Source organism: Bubalus bubalis, chromosome 5, assembly GCF_019923935.1.
Source record: "Bubalus bubalis isolate 160015118507 breed Murrah chromosome 5, NDDB_SH_1, whole genome shotgun sequence".
Lineage (NCBI taxonomy): Eukaryota > Metazoa > Chordata > Mammalia > Artiodactyla > Bovidae > Bubalus > Bubalus bubalis.
In genome coordinates, this window is record NC_059161.1 from 132,219,452 (window position 1) to 132,243,789 (window position 24,338).

Below are 24,338 nucleotides of genomic sequence, written 5' to 3' on the forward strand. Positions count from 1 at the left end.
AGATGGGAATACCAGACCACCTGACCTGCCTCTTAAGAAACCTGTATGCAGGTCAGGAAGCAACAGGTAGAACTGGATGTGAAACAACAGACTGGTTCCAAATAGGAAAAGGAGTTCGTCAAGGCTGTATATTGTCACCCTGCTTATTTAACTTCTATGCAGAGTACATCATGAGAAACGCTGGGCTGGGGGAAGCACAAGCTGGAATCAAGATTGCCGGGAGAATAACCTCAGATATGCAGATGACACCACCCTTATGGCAGAAAGTGAAGAGGAACTAAAAAGCCTCTTGATGAAAGTGAAAGAGGAGAGTGAAAAAGTTGGCTTAAAGCTCAACATTCAGAAAATGAAGATCATGGCATCTGGTCCCATCACTTCATGGGAAATAGATGGGGAAACGGAAACAGTGTCAGATTTTACTTTTTGGGGCTCCAAAATCACTGCAGATGGTGACTGCAGCCATGAAATTAAAAGATGCTTACTCCTTGGAAGGAAAGTTATGCCCAACCTAGATAGCATATTCAAAAGCAGAGACATTACTTTGCCAACAAAGGTTCGTCTAGTCAAGGCTATGGTCTTTCCTGTGGTCACGTATGGATGTGAGAGTTGGACTGTGAAGAAGGCTGAGCGCCGAAGAATTGATGCTTTTGAACTGTGGTGTTGGAGAAGACTCTTGAGAGTCCCTTGACTGCAAGGAGATCCAACCAGTCCCTTCTGAAGGAGATCAGCCCTGGGATTTCTTTGGAAGGAATGATGCTAAAGTTGAAACTCCAGTATTTTGGCCACCTCATGCGAAGAGTTGACTCATTGGAAAAGACTCTGATGCTGGGAGGGATTGGGGGCAGGAGAAGGGGATGACAGAGGATGAGATGGCTGGATGGCATCACCGACTCAATGGGCATGAGTTTGAGTGAACTCCGGGAGTTGGTGATGGACAGGGAGGCCTGGCGTGCTGTGATTAATGAGGTCGCAAAGAGTTGGACACGACTGAGCGACTGAACTGAACTGAACTGAGGTGGGGGTTTCAGTCAGTGTTCTTCCCCTAACAACTCCCCCAGAGAGACTTCATACTCGAGATACTCCTCCTTCTGTAACTACTTCCTGCTGGGCGTGGACATCGTCCTGCCTAGCAGAGCAGAAGTCCCTTTCTACCTGATTTAAGTCAAAGTATTCCAAATCTGAAACCTGTTTCCACCCTTATAGTAACATCAGTTTGATTTGAAACTATTGGAACCTGTTGTAGATAAACTTTGTAAGGAGTTGGAATATACAGGGGCCAAATAGGGGGCCTAAAAGGATAGTCATTGCTGGACCCAGAAATGGCAGGAGCCAAGAAGGTAAAGGAGGACCCTAAACGTCCATCGAACCCAAATCCTGGATTCCTGTAGCCTGTTCTAAGGGCCCTTTGATATCTTCTTGGGCCTTTTCAGACCGGTTATAATAAAAACAGTATTCTTCCTTCAGAGAAAGTCAAGTGCCCCGCTGCCCTGCAGTCAGTAAGTGTAGGGCCTGACAATTTTGTAGGACCATAGTGGCTAGGAAGTCTAACTGGGATTGTAGACGTAGGAAGGTTCTTGCAGTTTTTCCTATGGATACAGCAGTGTTGATAGAAAATTGATGAAATTTATATGAAGAAGTTGCCTGTTGGGGGCTGGCGTGAGGCACTCTGCCCATGGCAAAGGTCATGAGGAAGGAGGCTCGACATACGCAAAGGCGGGATCGAGCCTCAGGAGTCCCCCTGGAAATCCTCGAGCATCTACCCCCATAACCAGAGCCTGCCTACTTTACTACTTTGTGCTCTTACCTACACCTCTGACTTTATGGGGGGCTGTCCCCCACCACTTCTTTCGGAGAGAGAGTTAGCTTACAGCTCCAGTTAATAATTCCTGGGTGTGACAGTGTTTCAACCTACAAACTCCTTTGGAAATCCTCTAGCCTGCCTGAATAGGTTTTTCCGGCCACATGTGATTGTTCAGAGCTTCCCGACTGTGAGAGGCAGGAGATGTTCTAAACGGTCTAAACACAGATTCCTTTGAGCAGTTAACAGATTGATTAGAAATTGTATTGGTGAAGGGTTTTTCACTTATTGGGCCAATGTTTGCTGCTAAGTCTCCATACTCCTTACCTACTGTGTCCTTGGCAGTGTATTGATTGATATAATGGGCGTATAGAAATGTAAAATGCAGCTTTGTCCAATGCTTTTTGGAGGCTGATGCCTGACTTTGGAATAATCACCTTTAGAGAAAAATAAGTTTCTTAAAATGTTAACAGGCCTCCTGGCCAGAAGATGATGTCAATCCCCTGAACTTTTGCATATGATAAGTTTGAAAGCCTGGCTTCGATTAGGACCAGGAACTGCTGCCCTTGCATGACTCCACCCCTTCCCCCATTATCCTCTATGCATAACTTAAGGTATAAAAACTACTTTGGAAAATAAAGTGCGGGCCTTGTTCACTGAAACTTGGTCTCCCTATGTCGCGCTCTCTCTCAAATTCTGGCTGAGTCTCCATCTGGAGCGCGGAACCTGCCATGCTTGCTAATTATGCCTGGGCTTCTAAGATCCGACCGGGGAGGCCTCAGTGTCTCCTCTCCTTCGGGAGAACGGAAGGATGCCTGCGGCCTACGTAAGTGGTGCAAACTTCTTGTCTTGAAGTTTTATTGGTCTCCCGCGTAAACCAAGCTACTCAGCCTCTTTTCTTCACTGAATTTTCCTACTGAGCTATCCTTATTTCAGCCGCTTTTCTCCACTGAATTTCCTCACTGAGCTATCCTCATTCTATTACTCGTTATATCCTTAATTAACGTTTAATTAAGTAGTTGTTTCCTGACCCTCACTTACGCCGTCTCTCCTTCGAATACCCTGGGTCAGCTGGGGCTGGACCCCGGCAGTTGCCCTAGTGGCAGCTGCTGCCAAACCAGTGGTCGAGCTTAGTGCCAGGAAAAGGGGGTAAGTCCCACTGCGTGACGCATGCTCTGGTGGGCGTACACTGGCGGAAGCAAGGGGCATCGCCTCTCGGTGGCATTGACATGCCCTACCGAGCAGCTTCATCACCAAAAAAGAGGGCAGAGGGAGGTAAGCTTTGTTCCCACATATGAAGTAGACACCATGGCTGTGTTCAAGCAGGGCAACAAAACGGATTTGCCAAAGGGGAACAGGGTTTCCATCTGCCTTACAGCTGGTGTGTGGCATGATGGAATAGGGGCAGTCCTTTGGCAACTGGGAGGAGAACGTCACCCCACTTGCTGCAAAGTTGGCAGCAGTGAGGGGATTTAGGATGGGATTCAAGTGTTGAGAGACTGTAGGGAGCCGCGTTAGGCATTACTGACAAAATGGAGGCATGGCCCCAGCCCCCTCTCCTCATTCCACAGGCATGGATCCCGGGATGAAGGAGTTAGGCCTTGTAACTCTGACTTGTCTTTTCCTCTCCTCGGCTGAGTTGACTGAAAAGGAATATTAAGGTGCTTATTCTTGAGAGGAGCATGAGAAGGCACAAAGCCTTCTGCAGCTGTGCTCAGAAAATAATTCATAAAGTTAATCATTGATATTTGTTCAAGGACTTTTACAAAAGAGTGTTCCAGGATGAGCACATAGGCCGTAGCTTGAGGCCATGGGAGGGATTGCTATCTGAAGCCTATTTGTGAGGAAAATGCTTATGGTAAAGGAGTTTACTGAATTTAGGGCTTAGAAATAATTACAATAGTTAGAAGTTAAAGATTTAAGGAATGTTGTAAAGTTAGCATATTTTACTATAGCTTATAGAAGTTAGGAATTTTTAGACACTATAGCTAGAAGCCTTTTTAAGAGATAGTGAGCTCAGGATGTTAGGGGCAAAGAGGATTTAGGAAGATAAGTAGTAAACTGAGGAATGTAGCATGAGTTACAATGTAATCACAAGTTAACTATAGGACACATTAGAGGAGGTAGATAACAGATAAGGCTGATTCCAAGAGAATTCCTGAAGCAGGAACTCTGTTTGAACAGCAACAATGATTTATGGAGATGATAAATCTGGGAGAGGGGGAACTGAAAATGTCAAGCCTCTGGCCTAATGTTTTTGTAAAAGAATAAAAGAGAATCTTAAACTTGAAATAAACAGGCAGTCCATAGAAAACTGAGAGGCTGTCTCATTGGCCGACACCATCATCTCTTCAAGTTGAATCCTTGGCTGCTGGATCTGCACTTGGCAAGTGGCGCCCAGAACAGGAGACACTGAAGAGGAAGTAATCTGGGAACGTAACGCGGGACACTTAGGATTGTACCTGTGGGTGGCCGGTACCCCTCTGCAGTTTAGGCAGGGTGAGGAGGGTACAGAATCAGTAAGAACATTCTCTACAAGAATGGGTTTCTCTGCATCTAAGAATAGACAAATGTTTATTGAAATATTACTTCATATGTTAGCCCATAGAGGCGTTAAGTAAGCACAGGAAGGCTGTCTAAATTTCTACGTTTGTTTTATACTTTGCATGGGCCAGAAAAGTTTCCTATAGATGCTTTTGCTCTGTGGAATATGATTAGACATGTCCTGGACCCCCGAACACGAGGCTGTTAGACAGCCTATGGGGGAGGCTATAGCGGTGGGTGGTGAGTCTCCACCTTCTGCACAGATCATGTTTTCTGCCATTGACGAAGAAAAGGAGGGAGACTGTGCTCTACCTCCCGAGGAAGGAGAGGGCTTACAGGAAGCTGCGGCTGGGCGCCCTGGCGAGCCCCCTCCCACTCTACACAAACCTTTAAAAATTTATCCACCACTGTCTGATTTAAGGCAACCACCACCACCTCCGCTGGCGCCTCCCAGGGCCCAGGAGTTCCCCACTTTGCCTCCAAAGCCTCCCAGAGCGTTGCCTAAGGCTGAGAAAGATGAAGAGTTTTTTTTAAACAAAGGAGCTTTTAAAGCAGACGCATGCACAATATACAGAGCCTGCTCCTTGGAGAAAACCTCCTCAGGGGGGGCCTCACCCAGGCTAAAAAGAAAGAGAGAGATTAATCCTAATGGAAATGATTCTACAAATAAAAAAGTTTCTCTTGTGGCCAAATGGGGCATTTTTGCTGGCAGTGTCCTGCCCAGCAGGGACAACAAGCCGTGCCAATCAACCCCAGGCAGCGCAGGACTGGACCTCAGTTCCACCACCGCAACAATACTAACCCCTAACACGCGGGTTACTCCGATTCCAACGGGAGTGGCTGGCCCCCTACCTGAGGGTATCGTAGGACTTGTGCTAGGGCGTAGCTCGCTTTCCCTTCAAGGAATTTAGGTGGTGCCTGGTGTAGTAGATTCTGATTATACTGGGGAAATGAAAGTTTTGATCTCGCAGCCTACTAAAACTGTGCAAATTAATAAAGGTCAAAGAATAGCACAGCTTTTGGTTTTACCTTATTATTAGACAGGAAAAACCTTGACTTCTCAAGCTAGGGGCCCCAGAGGATTTGGATCTAGTGATCTAACTTTTTGGGTGCAGGAAATTACAGCTTCTAGACCTTTGAAAGATCTTTTAATTCAAGGAAATAAAATGTCAGGGCTGTTAGATACTGGAGCAGACGTCTCTTGCATTGCTGGAAAAGATTGGCCCTCGTCCTGGCCGACACGCTTGACCTGTGCTGGCTTGGTAGGAACAGGGTCAGTGCCCTCGGTTGCTAAAAGCTCACAAATTTTGACATGGTCAGATGAGAAGGGGGCACAAGGCACTTTTTGTCATATGTGGTTCCTTCACTACCTTTTTCTTTATGGGAGGGAGATATATTATCTCAGATGGGAATGCTTTTATATAGCCCAGATGAAAAGGTTACAATCCTGATAAGGGGCTTGGTAAAGATCAGCAGGAAATTGTTTTGCCATTAGAGGCGGTTCCCAACAAGAATAGAGAAGATCTGGGATATTCAAATTTATCCTAGAGGCTGTTGCTCTTGCTGCCAACCCTATTACCTGGAAATCTGATGATCTGGTATGGGTGGAGCAATGGCCTTTAACAGCTGAAAAGTTACAGGCAGCTGAGGATTTAGTTATGGAACAACTGGCAGCCAGCCATATAGAGCCTTCTAATAGCCCCTGGAATACTCCCATTTTTGTTATTAAGAAAAAATCAGGAAAATGGAGATTGTTAAAAGATTTGAGACATATAAACGCAACTATGGAAGACATGGGGGCCCTCCAGCCGGGCCTCCCTTCCCCAGTGAACGAACGTGCTGGGTCTTGGACTTAGGTGCTCAGGTTTATGGCAAATGAAAGACAATTCTCATCTATTAAGTTGTACTTTTTTTTTTTCTTTCAGTCAACAAGAGAAACTGCCCTGAAAGGGTGTTTTCTCTTGTACCAGGATGGGGGTGGGCAGGGGGGGACCACATTCCTAGAAAATCTCGTGGATGGAGGAGGCAAGGATTGACCTCTGCAAAATCACCTTTATTTTTATGCATTTTGGGGTCATCTCCCAAAAGGGTCCTCTCCTCCACCCCAGTGCCTTTTGTCTCTAGCTCACAGTGGCATTTAATGGGTGGATTCAGCATTTCCGGGAGAAATTTCTCAAAATTTTCTCTTTTACAGAAAACTGTTTACTCAGTATTCCTGGGTCTCTCCCATATACAGGAGGTTACATGCTCTTAAACTGTTATTTGTATTTCTTCTATTTAAAGTGTCTTTATTACAAAAGAAGGGGGAGGGGAGAAGGAAATCGGCCCCTTCAAGCCTCTGGGACCGGAAATCCCTCCAGGCCCTGGCCTTCCTCCCACCCACCCGGTGTAACCTGACACTCTGGTTCCTCACGCCTCCTAGGACCAGCCCATCCCCAATACCCCAAAAGCCAGGAAACGGAAATTCAGAGAAATCAAAACTCCTGAGTAAAGAAAGGGGACCCTGCGTGCGTGCTGGCCTCTGGACCGCAGTTCCTCCGTCCCCACCATGAACCGCACATCCCAGCCCTTGTTCACTGGGGCCCACGGGGCGGTGCCCCCAGCCTATGAGGTGCTCAAGGAGGAACACGAGGTGGCCGTGCTGGGGGCGCCCCAGAGCCAGGCGCCCGTGACGACTACGGTGATCAACATCCATAGCGAGACCGCTGTGCCCGACCACATCGTGTGGTCCCTGTTCAACACCATCTTCATGAACTGGTGCTGCCTGGGCTTCGTGGCATTCGCCTACTCTGTGAAGGTGGGTGGGCACCCGGGGTGTCCGCAAGAAAGTGTCTGGGAGCCTGGAGAGAGGCCCCTGCACAGACGACGTGGGGTTGGGAGCCCCGTGTGTGTTGTTCTGCGTGTGTGTGTGTGTGTGTGTGTACACATGGAGGTCATGATGAGGCTGCAGCGGGTGCGTGGGGATGACCAGGGTCAGCCTTTTGTCCCCTGGTGGGTGAGGGGCCAGTGAGGCGGCCTGAGAGAAAGGATGGGAGAGCCCTGGGCCTCCTGGAGAGGCTGACTGTCTGCGGGAAAGCAGATGGAGACCCCAGGAGGGGAGGAGCGCTCACCGGCCACTGTCCCGCTCAGACTCCAGGGGACAGGCGGGCGTGGGTCCCCACTGGGAAGAACGGGCAGTGGGGGACCAGGGGGGGAGGGCCTGAGCCACAGGCCTGGCTGTCACCTGGACCCTCACCACCTCTCCTCCTCCAGTCTAGGGATCGGAAGATGGTCGGCGACATCACTGGGGCCCAGAGCTACGCCTCCACCGCCAAGTGCCTGAACATCTGCTCCCTGGTCCTGGGCATCCTTCTGACTGTCGTCCTCATCATCGTCGTGTCCACTGGCTCCCTGATGATTGTTCAAGCAGTCCCTGAGCTCATGCAGAACTATGGAGGCCACTAGGCCTGCCCATAGCCCGAGGCAGTCGCCCCTTTCCCTGCAGCCTATACAGGCACCTGCCACCGTGAAATAAAAGGAGGCGTTTGTATGTGAGGGTGCTGTGTTTTGACCTGGGGAGGGAGCCCTCGAGAGTCCCAGACTGGACGTGAGCCCGAGCCCACCTCCTCCCACCCCGCACTGTCCCACATGCTCTGCGGCTCCAGGAGGGGCCTGGCCTGTCTGGGGCCTTGGGCTGGGGCTGCAGTTACTGGTCAGGGGGTTGGGGTGTGGGTTACTCAAGGGAAGGGCCACGTCGGGCGCAGAACACCCTTGGCTCTGTTGACAAAACAGAGAAGAAAACCCTCAGAAGCCTGCAAATAAAAAGATAGCTTGGCGCCTTAGGATTTGCAATTGGAGAAATGCAGATTTGGGTGTGTAAGTCAACTGTGCTCCAGGAAAGTCCAGATGGCAGGGATTACAACACGGCGAGGACGGTCCAGAGCAGTTAGGGTTAGGGTTAGTCGGGAGGTTCCAGAAAGGGGGCAGCGCCAGAAGGCCAGGGTCACAGGCAGCCGCTGACTGACTGGTGGCTAAACAGAGGTTTTCAGGGAGCGAAGAGCAGGAGTTCTGGGGGTTCTGAGGGCGGCCCGGCCAGGACGCTGGTCAGTGCCGGCTCTCCTGGCGCCCAGCTCCCTCTCACACCCTGTGGCGCGTCCCTCTCGTCACTGTCCTTCACACGGCTCCGCAGGCCCCCTCTGCCGGGAAGGCAATAAGAGCACAGCGTCCACCACTGCAGAGAGAGCCCTGTGCTGCTCAGCTAGAGGAGAGGCCCCTGCCCTGCCCCGCCCTCGACATCAGCCCCATCCCTGCTTCTGCTGTGGCCTCCAGACACGGGGGCACTTGACGGGCAGGGCAGACCCGCCCACTGCCAGCTGGGCTGGGGCGTGTAGAGGGGCAGCGGAGCCTCCCGACTCCTCATGTGGGTGCCCCCTCCTCCCCATCTGTCCCTACCCCAGCCCCCTGACTTGGAGAAGCTGCAGAGGCTGGGATCCCAGGGAGGGCCAGGAGGGAGCCCCTCTCCCTGTGGGTCTGACACCCGTGAGCAGGGAGGGGCAGCACCAAGGAAGGAAGTCCTGGAGGAGGGACGGCTGGCAGGCACGTCCCTCGGGGTCGGGAAGGGCTGCCTCCAAGGTGGGAAGAGCCAGTAGCCCGCAAAGCCCTGGAGTCGACAGGGGCGCTGCCCAGCGGCGCAGATCCCACTGGGTGGGCTGGGGAGGCAGAATCTTGCCACACCAGCAGCGACAGGAAGGGAGCCAGGGGCGAGGCCAGGGGCACACCAGCCCGCCCGCCCACCCCCCACCCGGGACTCATCTGCCCTGCTCTGCCCTCCCCCAGCTGGGACCAAACCTGGCATCTTAAGGAGCCCTGTCTTCTGAGCTCCTCCGAGGCCCAAGTCCAGGCAAAGCAGAGGCAGAGCCTTCTCCCCACGGGCTCCTTGGAAAAGGGACCAGCGGTGCCTTCCGGCCCCGCTGCCGACCCCCATGTCACCCTGGCCCAGGGCTCCAACCTCCCCGCTCTGTCCTCCAGCTCCCCCAACTCTTTCAGCCCAGCCCAGGTCACCCACAGCTGACAGGGGACACGGGACCGTCCGCTGGGAACCAGGCCGGGGTGTGGCTCCGAGGACCACAGCTGCTCACGGCCGGCCATCAGCACCCGGGGCCCTCGAGGGAAGGTCCCTCAGTTTCCCCTGCTTGATGCCTCAGGCCTCCTGTGAATTTTCAGAAGGTCCAGAACACGGGCCTTTGCGGCCTGCACCGGGGGCTCCCACCTAGCAGGACCCTCACCGCAAATCAGTGAAGCTCAGGCGGGCTACACTCAGTGCCACCAGCCCTCACGACTGCTGCCCACCTGAGAGGCTGTGGGGACCCCCTAGGGCCTGCCGGGGTTGGGGGTTCACAGGCCAGGGGTCAGGGCCACACATCTGTCCCTCCCATTCCTGCCTGGGAGACAGTCCTTCCTGGACTCAGAGAGGCAGTCTGCCAGCCTCTCCTCCCGCAGGACTCAGCGTCCCTGAGGCTGAGCCCTCCTGCTCTCATGTGGGACCCAAGAGAGGGTGGGCAACCTCATCTGAGCCACCGTCCTCCAGGGAGGATCCAAGTAGGGCCCAGTGGGGATGGGGCGTCCATCCCTCTGGGTGCCAGGAGGAGGGGAACCCGCTGTGAAGAGCTGCTGACTTCAGCGAGAGCTGGCCAGCACTGGCCCTGGGCCCCGAGTGAGCCCAGGAGAGCCTGGGTCCCCACAGGGCGTGTGGACGGGGTCACCCCCCAGCGCAGCCTGTGGCTGCCGGGACTCCTCCAGCCTCTAGGGGTGACACCCAGGACACCCTGCGCAGGGCACAGTGGCTCAGCAGCTGGGGTGCGGCCCCCCACCCGCTCCCCCTGGGGTGTCAGAGACAGGAATACCTGCCCGGGTGTCTCTTCGCATTGGGCTAGGAGCAGCCCCATCTCCCCATCTGCATCCCAGGCTCACAACGATGTCCCAGGTCCCCAGTGTCTGCGAGACCCTTCCACCCAGCAGGGCCCGCTGGTTTTGAGGGGAGGAAGGGGTCTTTCCTCTGGGGGTTCCTGTTGACCGCGGTGGGGTCACCAGCTCTGTTCTGGCCTTCTCAGTCAGCCCGCAGCTGACCGCTCTGGGCTCCCCAGAGGCCGCCAGGGTCATAGCCGTGTCCCCTCCGCAGGAGACATCACAACAGCTTCACAGACAAGGGCGCTTTATTGATTCAGTGGTTGACAATCTGTGTCTATAAACTGCTGCCTATGGCTTGGGGGCGGGGCGGGCCCGTGCCTCGGGTGCAAAGCCACCAAGGAAGGTGGAGGCCCTGGACTGCCTCCATGGACAGCGGCTAGTAGCCTCTATTTTTCGCCATCCTCAAAGCCATCTCGTAGGCTGCCATGTAGACAAAAATGAGAAGAACGATCGATCCAATGGTCAGAAAGATGCCCAGGACCAGGGCCCAGATGTTCAGGCACTTGGCGGTGGAGGCGTAGCTCTGGGCCCCAGTGATGTCGCCGACCATCTTCCGGTCCCTAGACTGGAGGAGGAGAGGTGGTGAGGGTCCAGGTGACCGCCGGGCACTGTGGCTCAGGCCCTCCCCTGCTGCTCCCAGTCACCCGATGGGTCCTCACACTCCCGTTCCCTGGAGTCTGAACAGGACAGGGGCCGGTGATACCCTCCCCTCTTGGGGCCTCTGTCTGAGTCCTCACAGAGAGTCAGCCTCTCTAGGAGCCCCAGGGCTCAGCCTGCCTTCCTCTCAGGCCCCTTCACCGGCCACTCACACACCAGGGGTCAGGGTCCTTGCAGCACCTTCCTCGTTTCCGGACCAGACTCCAGTTCTAAGGCTGAGTGTGAAGGCTGCGCCTTCCCTGATGAGGCTGGGAAGGAGGCCGTCTCGGGGTGCGAGAGACACAGACCCCCAGCTCCACCCCATGTGAACCCAGGCAGCCTCGCCATGAGTCTCCCTAGGAATGATCCCCCAGGCACACTCTCACACACACACAACACACACACGCAAAGAGCATGCACACAGACCCGTGCACACGGGGGCTCCCCAACGCATGTGCCATCTGGGCAGGGCCCTCTCCAGGCTCCCAGACACTTTCTTGGAGACACCCCAGGTGCCCACCCACCTTCACAGAGTAGGCGAATGCCACGAAGCCCAGGCAGCACCAGTTCATGAAGATGGTGTTGAACAGGGACCACACGATGTGGTCGGGCACAGCAGTATCGCTGCGGATGTTGATCACTGTGGTCGCCATGGGTGCCTGGCTCTGGGGCGCCCCCAGCACGGCCACCTCGTGCTCCTCCTTGATCATCTCTGGCGCAGAGGGAAAGCACTGAAGCTGAGGAGCAGGATGGAGACGTGTGTTCCCCAAGGCAGAGCCGGCGCAGATGCGGTCCGGATATAGGCAGGAGCACTGGGGCTGGGGGCCGGGCCTGCCCAGTAGTTTCGTTTCTTGAATGTTTTGCCGGAGGTGGGAGGAACCGCTGCGCATCATGTTACACCAAGGTCAGAGGAAGTGAGCTGGTGGAGGGGGCTTCAGGCCCAGCCCCAGCCATCTCGCTTCCCATATAGCGCTGAGTTCCGGCTCTGGGACCCTTCCCCAGCCTGGGGGGTCTCAGGCCCAAGCCTGCTGCAGCGCCCACTGTCCCCACTCGGGGCCCCTGCCAGGCTGTACTCGGCCTCACCTCCAGGCCCAGAGGAGCCCCGCCCCCACTGCCAGCCCCCCAGCCACACAGGCCTCCCCTCTGAGGGGCACTGGCCCCCCAGTCCTGAGTCCCCGCTCCAGGCGGAGTTTGGGTCCTTCCCGGTTGCAGGTCAGCACCCAGCAGTCCGTGTGGCCTGCCCTGAGGAGCCTCCCGCATTCCCCCAAGGGCTGGAGGAGTGAGACCTGGCCAGCTGTGCGGAGGCAGGACGCCTGCTGGGCGTCTGGCAGCCGCTGGGAGCCCTGGGCCTGCGTGTCTGTGCAGCCTGGCCTTCCTGCCTCCCCCGTCCCCCCTCATTTCTCATGGGACCTGGGGTGGCTCCAGGGGGAGCGGGTGTGCCGGCAGGACGGCTCTGGGCTTGGGGCTGTGCCCCCTCCTCAGGGACAGGGCGGGTCGGCTCTGTGGCCAGGACTCTGCTCTCTTCAGACCGCAGGGCCACGTGCTCTCCTGTCTCTGTCCTCACCTGTGTGTGAGGCTGTGGGAGGTGATGGCCAGGCCTGGACCTTCCTGTTAGGAGCAAGGCCATCCCACTGGTTGGGTCCCGTTGGGGCAAGGCTCCCAGGCCAGCCTCCCGTGCCCCGGCTGGGCTGGCAGTCTGCCATAGCAGCTGCGCCTGGACTCCTATGTAGGCTTAGTCCACTGCATCCTGAGTCTCCTCCAGGTCCATCTGGGATTTGGGCAGATTGGAGAGCAAAATGCAAGTGTTGTGGGGGTGCACCCCTGCATCCCCGGGGCCCTGAGGTGGTTAATGTCCGCTCCTCTCCCAGGATGGGGTGTTGGTTTAGGGTTCCTCCCTGCTGGGGTGGGCGCTGAGGAGCCATTCCAGAGTCCCCCCGCAGCCACCCCATCTCCAAGGCGCTTACCCAGAAGCCACTGAGCGCATGAGGGGCCTGGCAGCACCAGCTGCTTCTTCTCCTCTTCTCCCAGGGCTGGGTGCCCACGGGGGCTGGCTCCACTCCGAGTGTGACTAGGGCCCACGCGCCCCTCGGGAAAGGGCACCTGGTGATGTTCAGAGATACTGACCTTGGCCCTGAGCCCACTTCCTGACATGTTGGGAATCCCGAGTCCTGGACTCTGTTACCGAGGACCCACCTATTCCCCACCCTCCCCCACCCCAGGGAAGTCTGGGGGATGTGCCCGCAAGCTCCCCTGTCCAGGGCCCTGCTCTCAGTCAGCCACGGGATCGGGTCTGAAGACCAGTTCACAACAGGGGCCGTGGGGTCAGCAGGTGCCGAGGTTTTGCCCCCAGTCCTCGTCGGCCATCCTGCCTCCTGGGCTGGTGGGCTCTGCTCTCTGTCCTCCATTGTGCCCTGAGGGACACATCTGCGAATGTCTCCAGAACTCTCTGCTGTGGGTCCTGGGGAGGTCACAGTCCTGCCACCCCATCTCTGGTCTGCTCCCTTGCCCACATCCGCAGCACAGTCCTGGGGCAGGGCAGGGCAGGTGGCTGCCCCAGCCTCCGCCCTGGCTCAGGCGTTTGGTGGGTTTTCCGGTTTATGCACTCTGTCCTGGGGGTCACAGTAGAAGGCAGGACACTGCAGATGCCCAGTCACCTGGGGGGCTCCAGGAAATGTGGGACCGAGCAGCCCCCAGGGAGGGGCCGTGGCAGAGCGTGACCAAGAGTTCCATGTGACTGGGAGCCCGTCCTTCCTGAGCTCTGCTGACCTGCCCTCTGCAGCGCACAGCTCAGGACTGGGCTGTGCATGAGCACCCCTCCGTGACGGGGGTCTGGGCTGGCTCCACTTGCTTCCTACCTCCAGAGTCCTTCCCAGACCCAGACAAGCAGGTGGTCCAGCCCCGCCTCCAGGACACACCCTCCCTGGAGCTGCCCCCCTCTGCTCACCCCCCTGGGGCCCCCACGACCTGCCCAGAGACCTCTACCCCCAGCCACTTCTGAGGGGTGGGGGATGTAGGGTGAAGTGAGAGGGAGGGCTGGGGATCACAGGGGGGAGCAGGGATGGACATCAGTGTTGGGGGGCTTCCACCACCGCATCCCGGCTCGTAAACAGCTCTGCCCTGGGCTGTCCAAGCGCCCGCATCTCCAGGGCCCTGAGAGGATGGGAAGGGGCTGCCTCCCTCGTCGGGGGCTGACCTTTCCCAGAGCACGTGGTGCCAAGGTGGCTGCTCCTCACTCGAGCTGCTCTGTGCTGCTCAGGCCACTGCTCTCCCAGCACCCTCTGGAGGAGTCGGGACAGGCTGGAGAAGGCAGTAGCAGGATGCAGCAGGCTGGACCTTCCAGACAGCTGGGAGGGAGAGGGGCCCCCAGACACTAAAAGCAGTCCCTCCCTAGAGAGCCTGGGCTGCGCAGTCACCCTAGCCTAGCTGCTCCCTGCCAACCGACTGTCTGATCCCGAGGGTCAAGGGTGTTCTGGACACAGAGTGCCCTTGGATCAGGATCAGGCCTTGGGAAAGGAGGGACCCCTATCCTGGGACCCTGCTCCAGCTGTTGCTCCCAGCTGGAAGCCAGAAACCGGCAAAACCACAGCAGCACGGGCGGGGCGGGGAGGGCGCTGAGCCGCAGAGGAAGGCTGGGGAGTCTGCGCACTTCATTGAATTCACCGGCTTTCAGCTGGGTCTCTGGAAACTGCAGCAGGAAGGGGCGGGGCGGGGCGGGGCGGGGCGGTGGGGGCAGGGCCGCCGCCAGAGGTGCGGAGCCTGCTACGGGCCGTCCAGGACCTGGTGTCGGCCACGAGCAGCTAATGCAGCCTCCTTGCTGTGTGAAATCCTAAAACGTAGACTGAAACTTGGCCCTGACCCAGTGGCAAAAACAATGATAAACATGATGGTCAGAAGGATGCCCAGGACCAGGGCCCAGACGTTCAGGCACTTGCGGTGGAGGCGTAGCTCTGGGCTCCAGTGATGTCGCCGACCATCTTCTGGTCCTTAGACTGGAGGAGCAGAGGTGGTGAGGGTCCAGGTGACCACCAGGCCTGTGACTCGGGCCCTTCCCTGCTGGTCCCCCAGTGCCCGTTCACCCAACGGGGACTCTCCCCTGCCCGTTCCCCAAGTCTGAACAGGCCAGTGCCCACGGATGCCCCTCCCCTCCCGGGGCCTCCATCTGTGTCCCAGCAGACTGTCAGCCTCTCCAGGAGGCCCAGGGCTCCCCCTCCCTTCCTCTCAGGCCCCTTCACCAGCCCCTCATCCCACCAGGGGATAAAAGGTTGATCCTGGTCATTCCCATGAACCTCCTGCAGCCTCATCGTGACCTGCACATTGGTATACGCACACACACAACACACAGAACAATACATACAGGAGCTCCCCAACCCATGTGCCATCTGGGCAGGGCCCTCTCCAGGCTCACACACACTCTCTTGGAGACGCCCCCAGGTGCCCACCCACCTTCATGGAGTAGGCGAATGCCACGAAGCCCAGACAGCAGATGTTCATGAACAGCGTGTGGAACAGGGACCAGACAATGTGATCACGTCCGGGGTTCTCAGTCTGGATGTTGATCACTGCGTTCTTCATGGGAGCTGAGCCCGCAGGTTCCCCCATCACAGCCACCTCCTGCTCCCCTGAGAACATGTCTTAGGGTGGTGGCCGCAGGTGTGGACACCAGTGAGGAGGACTAAGAGCTGGAGTCATGAGGCCGAGCTTTGACCAGTTTGGGAGTGAGCCGGATGCTGGAGGGTGGTCCTCCGTGGGGCCCAAACCCTACCTCATGTCAGTTCTGCTTCCTCAGAAGCTTCAATTTCTTGTTGCTTTGTAAATGCACGAATTGGCCTGACACTGGGAAGGTGAACAAATCACGGAGAAGTTACACACAGGCAGGGTGGGATGGTTGCAATCCAAGAGCTGGCTTTCTGCCCCAGGCACTCAAGTCAGGACCTATTTAGGGTGTGGTCCCAGGATGTTCCCCAGCCAGGGGGTCTCAGGCCCAAGCCTGCTGCAGCGCCCACTGTCCCCACTCGGGCCCCTGCCAGGCCCCACTCAGCCTCACCCGCAGGCCCAGAGGAGACCTGCCCCCACCGCCAGCCCCCCAGCCGCACAGGCCTCCCCTCTGAGGGGCACTGGCCCCCCAGTTCTGAGTCCCCGCTCCAGGCAGGGTTTGGGTCCTTCCTGGTTGGAGGTCAGCACCCAGCAGCCCACGTGGCCTGCCCCGAAGGAGCCTCCCGCCGTCCCCCAAGGGTTGGATTCAGTTCAGTTCAGTTCAGTCAGTCAGTCGTGTCCGACTCTTTGTGACCCCATGGACTGGAGCACGCCAGGCTTCCCTGTCCATCAACAACTCCTGGGGCTTGCTCAAACTCAGGTCCATCGAGTCGGTGATGCTATCCAACCATCTCATCCTCTGTCGTCCCCTTCTCCTCCTGCCCTCAATCTTTCCCAACATCAGAGTCTTTTCAAATGAGTCAGTTCTTCGCATCAGGTGGCCAAAGTATTGGAGTTTCAGCTTCAACATCAGTCCTTCCAATGAATATTCAGAATTGATTTTCTTTAGGATTGACTGGTTGGATCTCCTTGCAGTCCAAGGGACTCTCAAGAGTCTTCTCCAACACCACAGTTCAAAAGCATCAGTTCTTCGGCGCTCAGCTTTCTTTATAGTCCAACTGTCACATCCATACATGACTACTGGAAAACCATAGCTGTGACCAAATGGACTTTTGTTGGCAAAGTAATGTCTCTGCTTTTTAACATGCTGTCTAGGTTGAACATAGCTTTTCTTCCAAGGAGCAAGCATCTTTTAGTTTCATGGCTGCAGTCACCATCTGTCATCTGCAGTGATTTTGGAGCCAAAAAAAAAAAAAAAAAGTCTGTCACTGTTTCCATTGTTTCCCCATCTATTTGCCATGAAATGATGGACCCAGATTCCATGATCTTAGTTTTCTGAATGTTGAGCTTTAAGCCAACTTTTTTCACTCTCCTCTTTCACTTTATTCAGGAGGCTCTTAAGTTATTCTTTGCTTTCCGCCATAAGGGTGACAACATCTGCATATCTGAGGTTATTGCTGTTTCTCCTGGCAATCTTGATTCCAGCTTGTGCTTCATCCAGCCCTCCATTTTGCACGATGTGCTCTGCATATAAGTTAAATGAGCAGGGTGACAATATGCAGCCTTGACACTCCTTTCCCAATCTGGAACCAATCCATTGATCCATGTCCAGTTTTAACTGTTGCTTCTTGACCTGCATACAGATTTCTCAGGAGGCAGGTCAGGTGGTCTGGTATTCCCATCTCTTGAAGAATTTTCCACAGTTTGTTGTGATCCACACACTCAAAGGCTTTGGTGTAGTCAATAAAGCAGAAGTAGATATTTTTCTGGAACTCTCTTGCTTTTTCTCTGATCCAATGGATGTTGGCAATTTGATCTCTGGTTCCTCTGCCTTTTCTAAATCCAGCTTGAACATCTGAAGTTCTTGGTTATGTACTGTTGAAGCCTGGCTTGGAGAATTTTTTGAGGATTAGTTTGCTAGCGTGTGAGATGAGTGCAATTGTGCAATAGTTTGAATATTCTTTGGCATTGCCTTTCTTTGGGATTGGAGTGAAAACTGCCCTTTTCCAGTCCTGTGGCCACTGCTGAGTTTTCCAAATTTGCTGGCATATTTAGTGAAGCACTTTCACAGCATCATCTTTCAGGATTTGAAATAGCTCAACTGGAATTCCATCACCTCCACTAGCTTTGTTCGTAGTGATGCTTTCTAAGGCCCACTTGACTTCACATTTCAGGATGTCTGGCTCTAGGTGAGTGATCGTACCATCCTGGTTCTCAGGTTAACACAGTATAAAACAGATTTCTGAACATGCCTAAGGTGTATAAAGATAGTTCCTCCTCTTGTGAAACCCAGCCTCTGAAATTTCATGAATTAGCATTCTAAGGAAAAGCAAGTCTCTACAGGGTCTCTTACTGGCCAAAACAGAGTAGCCAATAAATAGAGCTTTGCCTCACAGAGAAAGCAGAAGCACCATCAGTCTTGGCCACAAGCAGCCTGACACACTGTCCTTTAGGAACTACCCTCTCCTGAAGGTGTGAGGTCCCGCCCCTCAGGCTGCTAAGGGCAGGAAGCACCTTTTCTTTCTTTCTAATAGTTACTTATTCATTTCCCTGCGTGGGGTCGTACTTGGGGCAGGCCCACTCAGCAGTCGCCTGGCGTGGGTCTAGCTGCCCCTGAGGCGTGTGGGGTCCTAACTCCCCGAGCGAGGATTGACCCTGCCTCTCCTGCATATGAAGGCATTTTCTTAACCACTGGACCACCAGGGGTGTGCCCAAGAAGTACCTTTTCACGTCGCAGTTGCCACGCGGCCAGAGCGGCCCTGAAGCCAGGGCTCACGGCCCAGCTGCCTGGGGACTGCCGAGGCGGGGCCGCCGGAGCGCGTTCCGGTTTCGGGGAGGCTCTGCCTGCCTCCCACGCTGGCGGCAGTGCGCAGGCCCGGAGCTGCTGGAGGCGCCTCCTCTCTCCGCTGCGAGCCCGCTGCCCGCGTGCCCACCCCCCTCCCCGCCCCCCACCCTTCCAAGTCCCGCAGCAGCCGGGACACGGGTGTAGGTGCGGGTCACTTGCGAGCACCACGTGGACTCCCCACATCCCTGTGGCCTTCAGGAAGCCCACGGTGGGCCCTTACCCCGGCCCAGGGCTTCCTGGCCCCTGGGTGAGAGGGACCTACCGCCCACAGCCGCCCGCCCACGTCTAGTGGCAGCAGGAACAGAGCTTGCTTGGCCGGCACTGGGATCAGGGTCACTTGTCACCTCGGCACAGTCCAGCTCACACTGACCAGCATGGGGAAGCCCTGTAACTGTGGCCTCGGGCCAGGAGAGAGCAACAAAACCGTGTTCCCAGCGGCTGGAAAGACCAACCCAGTGAAGTCGTGCGCTCTGAAAGTTGTGCGTCAGCCTGACCGAGGCGCAGCGCCCAGAGGTTTCGTCAGAGGTTATCCTGGGGGTCTGGGAGTGTTTCTGGATGAGCTTCGCTTTGAAAGGTGGGCTGAGTGAAGCAGACCCCTCCCCAGCGTAGGGGGCCTGTGCAGCCCCACAGAGGGCCTAGTAGAAAGTACAGCAGAGACCCGCCTTCTGTGGGCCTGGGCCTGGCTACCCCCCCGACCCCAGCCCTCAAGAGCAGAACTTTTATCCGGAGAACCCTGCCTGATGAGGGGATGGAGGGGCACCCAGCTCCCTGCGATGTTAGGAAGGTGGGCCCAAAACCTGAAGCCTTGTATCCCTGGGACCAGGGGTTGGTCAGAAATACCCACCGCGAGCTGTTTGCTGCTCTGCATGTTCTGGGCCCTGAGTTCAGAGAAGAGGGCTGGTGGTGAGATCAGATGAAAAGAAACAGACCAAGTCCAGGGAGGCTGGGGTGGGAAGAGCAATAGCGCCTCAACCCAGCAGTAAAACGTGGCGTGGCAGGCTCTCCAGGTGTCCTCCAGCTGGGGCCATTTGCCCACCTCAGCCTGGCACGTCAGATACCTGCATTGTGGGGCAGTGGGGGCAGTGGGCGTGAAGAGCAGAGGCTGAAAAAGTGAAGAAGAGCAGAAACGAGCACTGTGGGGAGAGGAGCTCCAGGTGTGACTGGCACTGAACCTGAGTGAACTTGAAGTTTTAGGAGCTGACGCGTATATGAAAGCATTCTCCTGTCCCCTAAAAGCATCCGCCTGGAGCCAAAAACTCCGTGCCGGCTCAAGACCTACAATAACCCTGGGGCCCCGGCTCTCTGTGGGGAGAAGGGGCTGGGAGAGCCTTGGGGTCTCCGAGGGCCGTGAGAGCAGCAAGTGGGCCGTGCCCTCCAGGCTTGCCGAGGAATGCGTGCGCCCAGGCGGGCTCCTCGGCACAGCTGCCGGGGCCTGCAGGACCATGCCCGCCTCTGCTCCCGAGTCTGTGCTGCTACTGTGGGCCTCAGGGATCCCTTGTTTTAGCCCAGAGTCCGCCCGCTTGACGCAAGGCCTCTCGAGGCCTCCTTTGCCTCACTTTCAGTCTTCATGGGGCTGGAGGAGGCTTCGAGATAGTCCCCCAGGGGACACAGGAAGGAGCACCCCAAGGTCTTCTTGGCCAGGTGTGAAGGTGGGGCTCCATTCTGCCCAGTCCCAGTGCAGCCAGGCTGAGTCCCCAGTGCCCTTCCTCTGCCTCCAGCCTGCAGGCCCCTTCCCTGGTCCCTGCCTGACTGAGGGAGGCAAAACCCGGGCCCCTTCCTGGGATGCAGTCAGATCAGGACACAGGGACTTGGGGCTGTCCGTGCCATAGCCTAACCCACATGTCCTGAGCAGTGCACCCTTCCTAGCGGTCAGCTGGGGCCCCAGCTCATCTCCTGCCCACCGGAGACACTGGCCTTGCCTTCATGTTTTCCCAGGCATTCTGCTGGTAGAATTTTGATGACCTTAGGAAAACAGCTGCTAACAAATCCACCGCTCCCAGCGTTTCCGTTTGCTGGGGCCTTGTCTGCTATCTGTGTTGTTAGGTGCATATACTTTTAACCTTTCCTTGCTGTGGAATTTCACAAATACACCAAAATGTGAGAAACATGAAAGTTCTGCCTCGCAAATGGCTAAAATGCAAACGCCTGCGAAACTACCGATTCACAGGTCGCCTGCTGCCACCGCCCCATGAGGGTCCCGTGCCAGCCCTGCAGAGCTTGCAACTCTGTGGGCCTTTATGCTGTGCACATGCTTGCCCTCGATGCAACGTTTAACCCCTAAGTGGAGGTTAAAAGGAGCCTAATTCACCGCAGGTTGAACCTGAACACGAATTTGCCTATTTTGAATTCATGGGTCAGAGGAGCCTGGAAGCTTACCATTCCAGGATTCACCAGAGTCAGACACGACTTAGCGACTAGAAACAGCAAAACAGCAAAAAAAGTGAAAGGGTGCTGTCCTCTCTAGCGTCTTTCGTCCTTCTCAGCATCACGCTCTGAGCCTTGCCTTGGCTGTAGCTGCGGTCATTTATCTTGGCCGGTGTCGTGTCCTCGGCGTGACCATTCCACAGCTTGTCTGTCCAAGGGCAGAGCCACTTGCCATTGGTGGCGGCAAGGGACGACGCTTCTGTTGAGAGTCCGCCTGACACCAAGGGTAGCTGCTCTGGGAGTTGTGTAACGCTGTCTCTTTCTGGTTTCAATTATCTATTCCCACAATGAAGTTGCATAATGAGCAGCCACAAAACCTCAGTGGTATATACCAATGCTACTGCTAAGTCACTTCAGTCGTGTCCGACTCTGTGCGACCCCAGAGACGGCAGCCCACCAGGCTCCCCCGTCCCTGGGACTCTCCAGGCAAGAACACTGGAGTGGGTTGCCATTTCCTTCTCCAAAGGTATATACCAATAAGTGTTTGCTTTTGCCCAAGACCTGGACCAGCCTTGGTTGGCCTTGGCAGAGCCCGTCATCATCTGCTGCCAGCTGTGTGTTGAGGGGACAATGTCAGCCCTTCTATGGGCACGGTCATCCTCCAGCATGTCAGGTAGGGCTTGTTCTTAGGGCTCAGAGAGAGATGTGTGAGGGGCTCTGCAGTGTGGTCTGGGGACTGGCCATGTCACTCCCTCCATAGACAGACATGTGTAGCAAGAGGTGTGGAAAAGTGGCCAAAGTGGCTCCTCATCCAGGATCCTTGTTGGGGGGCTGGGCTGGGCTGGAGACTTGGCACCACTTCTGCAATCCACCCACCAGAGAAGGCTGGCAACTTTCTTCATGCTTGATGGCCATTGGCTGGAGACAGAAATACAGCCAGTGTTTGTATGTGAACTTTGCATCTGGCATCTGGCATTTGCATCTGGCATCCCCACCAGACACCCCACCTTACTAATTCCAGAATATCTCTAGTTAAGCTAATGTTTGTTATTTTATGATTTCATCCAAACATGTGGCTACTCCACCCCCCTTTCCTGTTATTCGAGCGGGGGTTGCTTACAGTAATCACATCACTCTGAGACACCGGGGTGCCTCCTTGCCTGACGCCGGGACGGAGGGCCTGCCTCCCTCCTGATTATGCTGTGGTTCCGTGCTCTGTGATTTCTCATTTTCTAACACATGACGATGTGATCACTGTTGGTGCCACTACGACGGGTTGACGGACCACACACAGGTCTCGTGGCTTCTCACCCCTTCACACCCAGTCCATCCAAGTCCTTTCCCTTTGGTGTGGAGAGCTCCCTTTGGTGGGGGCTTGCTGGTGCCCAAAGCCCCTCCATTTTTGTTTTCCAAAAAAAAAGAAATCTTACCTCATTCTTGAAAAGTACTTTCACATAGTAAAGAATTTCAGGTCTGAGCTGAACACACAGGCCGTTAGCTTCTGCTTCTGCAGTTTCTGTGCCGCCAGCCACGGTGGAGCTGCTGCTCCTCATCAGGGGCTCTGGACATCACCAGAGTGTGTGTGTCTGTGTTTACACCTTTTATTTACTACAGGTTTACTCGATGTGTAGAGGCGTGGACTTGTTTGTATCTGTTCTGGCAGAGACTTCTCCGGGCGCTTCATCTGTGCGCTGGTCTCCCAGCGGCTTTAGGACATTCTCACCCAGGGTGCTTTCAGATTCTGATTTCCTCCACGCTCCACTTCCTCTCCCCGGAGAAGGCAGTGGCACCCCACTCCAGTACTCTTGCCTGGAAAATCCCAGGGACGGGGGAGCCTGGTGGGCTGCCGTCTCAGGGGTCGCACAGAGTCGGACACAACTGAGCAACTTCACTTTCACTTTTCACTTTCATGCATTGGAGAAGGAAATGGCAACCCACTCCAGTGGTCTTGCCTGAAGAATCCCAGGGACGGGGGAGCCTGGTGGGCTGCCGTCTCAGGGGTCGCACAGAGTCGGACACGACTGAAGCGACTTAGCAGCAGCAGCAGCAGCAGCAGCAGCAGCCACTTCCTCTCCTTTCTGGACTTCCAATTAAACACAGATTAAAAGTTCTCACTGCCCTCTACCTCTCATTGCTGACTGTGGTTTCATCCACTGTCTGCAGGGTTTCTCTGCATCCGTCTTCTCAAAGTGAAGGTCCTGGGTAGCAGCGTCAGCCTCACCTGGAAGCAGACTTTCCATGAGGTCCAAGACTCACTGCAGGTTCACTCCAGGTGTGCTGCAGATGTTATAAACTCCCCAGTGATTCTTATTTCCGTTACACTGACTTTCAGTTCTATGATTTCTAATTAGTTTCTTTTCAGTTCTGTAAAGTCACTTTTAACGGCTTACTATGCCTGCTAAAATATTTCTGTTTACCTCCAAGGGCTTAGTAAGCACAGCTGGTTCATTATCTGGAAATTCCAGTATTCAGAGTTCTGTGATGTTTTTCCTGCTGATCCTCAACCAAGTTTTCTCGTCTCTTTGGGTTCTGGGTCCACAGTTGGTCTCAGGCCTGAGAGGGCATCTCACCCCAGAGAGGACCCTGATGATTTTGGCAAGGAATCACCTAAACCCAGTTTCAGGGACTTCCCTGGCCGTCTAGTGGTTGGACTTTGCTTCCAATACAGAGGGTGTGGGCTCCATCCCCGGTCAGGGAATTAAGATCCCCCATGCCTCAGGGCCAAAAAACAGAAGCAATATTGTAACAAATTCAATAAAGACTTTGAAAATGATCCACATCAAAAGAAATAAAAATTTTAAAATAAATCCAATTTCAGAGACAGAGATTTCTCCATACTTCTGGGTCTTTTCCTAACTACATTCTCTGTTGGATCTGTTTTTTAATTCGTATAATAATTCTGCTGGGACTCATTTCTGTCACGTTTCTCACATTTGTTATTTGCTCTTCTCTCCTGTTTCTTTCTTCATTTTTGTTGATTTTCATTTGTTGGATGTTTTTAAATTTATAACTTTCATAAGAAGTTATATTCACTCACTCACCAGTGAACACTAAGCGCCTTCATGGCCCACAGCTGTCCAGGTGGTGGACACGGATGTGCTGCTGCGTCTGCAGCCTGTCCGCTCCCAGCGCCGCGCGTCGAGGTCCCTGACGCCTTCGCTCTCTGGCGTCCCTTCTCGTGCCGTCACACTGGCCTTGCCCAGAATTTTATGTGGGGCTTGTGCGGCTGCCCTTTTGCCCTTTTTCCTGCCTTTTGGTGGTGGTGGTTTGTTCCTAAAATAGGAAAAGGCTTTGCAAAGATGTTTGGCCCCTCACTTCCTTTATGGCTTGTGGATTTTCCTGGGTGTGTTTTTCCTCCTTTTCAGTTCCTGCTTCAAAAATGTTATCAATGTAGGTGTTTGGGAGGGGCACATTCTGAGGCTTTCTGGAAATATCTTTGTTATTTGAATGACAATTTGGCTGAATATTTAATTTTCTATTTTTTTACTTGTAATTCTTTAAAATACCATCCCATATCTTCTTATGTGGTTTGTACAGAAATCTGGGATCAGTATGATTCTTGTTCCCATGTATGTGGTCTGTTCGTTCTCTGTGGAACCTTCTTTTCGGACA

General features: G+C 54.9%; 3 protein-coding genes and 1 pseudogene across 4 annotated transcripts; 1 reads left to right on the forward strand and 3 right to left on the reverse strand.

The window, feature by feature from the left end:
- The first annotated feature begins 6,797 nt into the window (after window positions 1–6,797).
- On the forward strand, window positions 6,798–7,871 carry LOC102412418 (interferon-induced transmembrane protein 3). The gene is made up of 2 exons (XM_025287140.3): window positions 6,798–7,139; window positions 7,595–7,871. Exons 1-2 carry the CDS (start codon window positions 6,891–6,893, stop codon window positions 7,784–7,786), a joined length of 441 nt encoding a protein of 146 aa, XP_025142925.2. The 5' UTR covers window positions 6,798–6,890; the 3' UTR covers window positions 7,787–7,871.
- Window positions 7,872–10,515: 2,644 nt separating this feature from the next.
- LOC102407804 (interferon-induced transmembrane protein 1) lies at window positions 10,516–11,961 on the reverse strand. The gene is made up of 2 exons (XM_025287139.3): window positions 11,449–11,961; window positions 10,516–10,853 (listed from the first exon to the last, which is right to left on the reverse strand). The coding sequence occupies exons 1-2, from the start codon at window positions 11,815–11,817 to the stop codon at window positions 10,665–10,667; spliced, it is 558 nt and encodes a 185-aa protein (XP_025142924.2). The 5' UTR covers window positions 11,818–11,961; the 3' UTR covers window positions 10,516–10,664.
- A 2,282-nt stretch (window positions 11,962–14,243) lies between these two features.
- On the reverse strand, window positions 14,244–15,570 carry LOC102408357 (annotated as a pseudogene).
- Window positions 15,571–15,670: 100 nt separating this feature from the next.
- On the reverse strand, window positions 15,671–22,559 carry LOC123327571. Of its 2 annotated transcripts, XR_006551483.1 has the most exons (3): window positions 22,157–22,559; window positions 18,240–21,644; window positions 15,671–15,757 (listed from the first exon to the last, which is right to left on the reverse strand). XR_006551483.1 is itself a non-coding variant. In XM_044943931.1 (2 exons), exon 2 carries the CDS (start codon window positions 19,804–19,806, stop codon window positions 18,889–18,891), a length of 918 nt encoding a protein of 305 aa, XP_044799866.1. In that variant the 5' UTR covers window positions 19,807–21,644; window positions 22,157–22,559; the 3' UTR covers window positions 17,608–18,888. The 2 variants fall into 2 exon arrangements, 1 of the variants encoding a protein (XP_044799866.1); XM_044943931.1 differs by lacking the exon at window positions 15,671–15,757 and having other exon boundaries at window positions 17,608–21,644.
- Window positions 22,560–24,338: the final 1,779 nt, after the last annotated feature.

What these genes read in the sequence shown, in the direction of transcription:
- LOC102407804 (XM_025287139.3), bottom strand. Translation starts at nt 11,817, where the DNA reads ATGATGCGCAGCGGTTCCTCCCACCTCCGGCAAAACATTCAAGAAACG. An exon ending in CATTCGCCTACTCTGTGAAG is followed by an intron (nt 10,854 to 11,448) that starts GTGGGTGGGCAC and finishes CTCCTCCTCCAG; the next exon opens with TCTAGGGACCGGAAGATGGT.
- LOC102412418 (XM_025287140.3), top strand. Translation starts at nt 6,891, where the DNA reads ATGAACCGCACATCCCAGCCCTTGTTCACTGGGGCCCACGGGGCGGTG. An exon ending in CATTCGCCTACTCTGTGAAG is followed by an intron (nt 7,140 to 7,594) that starts GTGGGTGGGCAC and finishes CTCCTCCTCCAG; the next exon opens with TCTAGGGATCGGAAGATGGT.
- LOC123327571 (XM_044943931.1), bottom strand. Translation starts at nt 19,806, where the DNA reads ATGGTCCTGCAGGCCCCGGCAGCTGTGCCGAGGAGCCCGCCTGGGCGC.